This window comes from Talpa europaea, assembly GCF_964194135.1.
Source record: "Talpa europaea genome assembly, chromosome: 8".
NCBI lineage: Eukaryota > Metazoa > Chordata > Mammalia > Eulipotyphla > Talpidae > Talpa > Talpa europaea.
The window spans coordinates 60,320,363-60,322,272 of record NC_140075.1 but is presented as its reverse complement, the minus strand read 5'-3'; the positions used below and the strand labels follow the sequence as shown (position 1 = coordinate 60,322,272).

The 1,910-nt window shown below is 52.7% G+C and overlaps 1 protein-coding gene across 1 annotated transcript; it reads right to left on the bottom strand.

Moving 5' to 3' along the window:
• Window positions 1-358: 358 nt before the first annotated feature.
• LOC311174810 (ribonuclease 7-like) lies at window positions 359-829 on the bottom strand (the record flags this gene model as incomplete). The annotated part of the gene is made up of 1 exon (XM_084239538.1): window positions 359-829. One exon carries the CDS (start codon window positions 827-829, stop codon window positions 359-361), a length of 471 nt encoding a protein of 156 aa, XP_084095664.1.
• Window positions 830-1,910: the final 1,081 nt, after the last annotated feature.

Below are 1,910 nucleotides of genomic sequence, written 5' to 3'. Positions count from 1 at the left end.
GCCCCCAGAGTCTCACACATTCTTTTCCATTTATTTTCTCTTCTTGTCATGCTGCCATGATGGGGCAAGAGAGAGAAGTTCAAGGCCCAGACAGGCACCCACACCTCTGAGCTTAGTTAGCCCTGCTCTTGGGGATCACCGTTGGAAACACAGCAACAGAAAGATGAAAGACTCTCTTTTGGATCTTAGCCCGCCAAGCTCTCAACCTCATCTCCCCCTCAGAGGAGCCTGAGTTGAAAGGGCCCCAAACAAGGAGGGGGAGAGAAGCTTCTGGGCTTAGGGAAAGTGGGTCAGAGAGAGACCTGGAGAAGGAACAAAGGTGCAGTCCAAGGAGGAGGAAGGCTGGGAACCTGGAAAACTAAAAGACATTGTCCAGGTGCACGGGAACCAGCTGGTAGCTCTGGTTATCTTTTGCTTGGGGAGGCTCACAGGCCACGATGAAGAAGGCGTCCATTTGCCTCTCTTTGTACTTACAGCCTGGGTATGTCCCCGAGGTGAGCTCACAGCTGGTGGAGGACACACACTCTTGGCTCTGGTGACAGTTGTCACGGCCATTCTTGCAGGCTATGTTGGGGGTCTGACAGGTGGCGGCCACTGTGGAGAAGGGTTCATGCAGGAAGGTGTTGATATTCTTGCAGCGTTTCGTGTACTTGTTGATGTTGGCCATCGCCACGTTGCATTGCTGAGGGCTCAGCTGCACGTGCTGAGTTTCGAACCACTGAGCTGAGGTCATGTTCTTGGGCTTGGCACTGACGGGGACCTCAGCCACCCACAGTCCCAGCAGCAGGAGCAGCAGCAGGGGGCTGAATCCTGCTCTGGCCGGTGCCATCTCTCCTAGGGGGAACAGTCAGAATGGAAGGCTGGAGTCAATGGGAACAAAGAGCAGGAGGTCAGAAACTAAACTTTCTATATCTGCTCCTTCTAGATCATCATCATTTCTCTCCCCTACTGTGTCCTCCCTCCCTCCCTGTCTCCCCTCTTTTTCCCTGCACATCCGGAGGGCGCATCCCCTAATCCCGTGGCTCCACACCCCCTGGCTTTATATCTCTACCTTCCTTCATTCTGTTCTTGGCTCCCACTCTCTGTTCTGTCTTCTGTGGCTTGAGTTTCATCCCCACATGTCCCTATACGTTTCTCTGTGTCTCATGTCCTCCATGACCCCATTCTGTGCCTCCAATCCCCCATCTCTCTTCCCTGTGTGGGCCCCTATTCCTCCTACGCAGAGCCTGCCCTTTATCCCTCTGATCATTCACCCGCGTGCACTCATCACGTCAGAACCAACCCCTTTTCTGTGCTCTCACCTCACCTGTGGCCCACGCAGGCTTCACCTTCTCCCTGGGTTCTCGTTCTACCTGGGCTGAGAATGTCCCTACCCACCGCTGGGTCTCTGGCCTCTCTTCTCACTAAGTCCTCCAGAGTGGGCCGGGCTATGTTACTTCTTTTGGGGGTGGACTCGGCGCAGTCCTGGATCAGGAAATGAATCAGGGTCATGCCTCTTCGTTAACGTGTCCAGTGTCCTGAAGGAGGGGATGCCTGTGGAGCGAGTGTACCTGCCTAAACGTGTTGGACAATGAGGAAGTGTGAATCCTCACATTTAAAGATTTGGCCCCTGGCCACATGGCTTTGTGATGACACCAGTAAAACACCTGACCTAGGTGTTGACCCAAAATGAATTTCAGGCAGAGCTGTCATTTGTCTCTTGCTAGATTTACCCTCTAGTGAGAGATCAGAGCAGAGCACATCACTGTGTATAAGGGTTGCTTTTTCTCTGACCTGATATACAGATAGAATAGCTGCTTTGTATCATTTCTTGCCATCGTGACTTACCACTGCTTACTTTTCAGAGGAATTGAAGAGATAGGGGAGTGGATGAGTCATCACAGTCACGATGTCCAGCCTCACCCCAACTC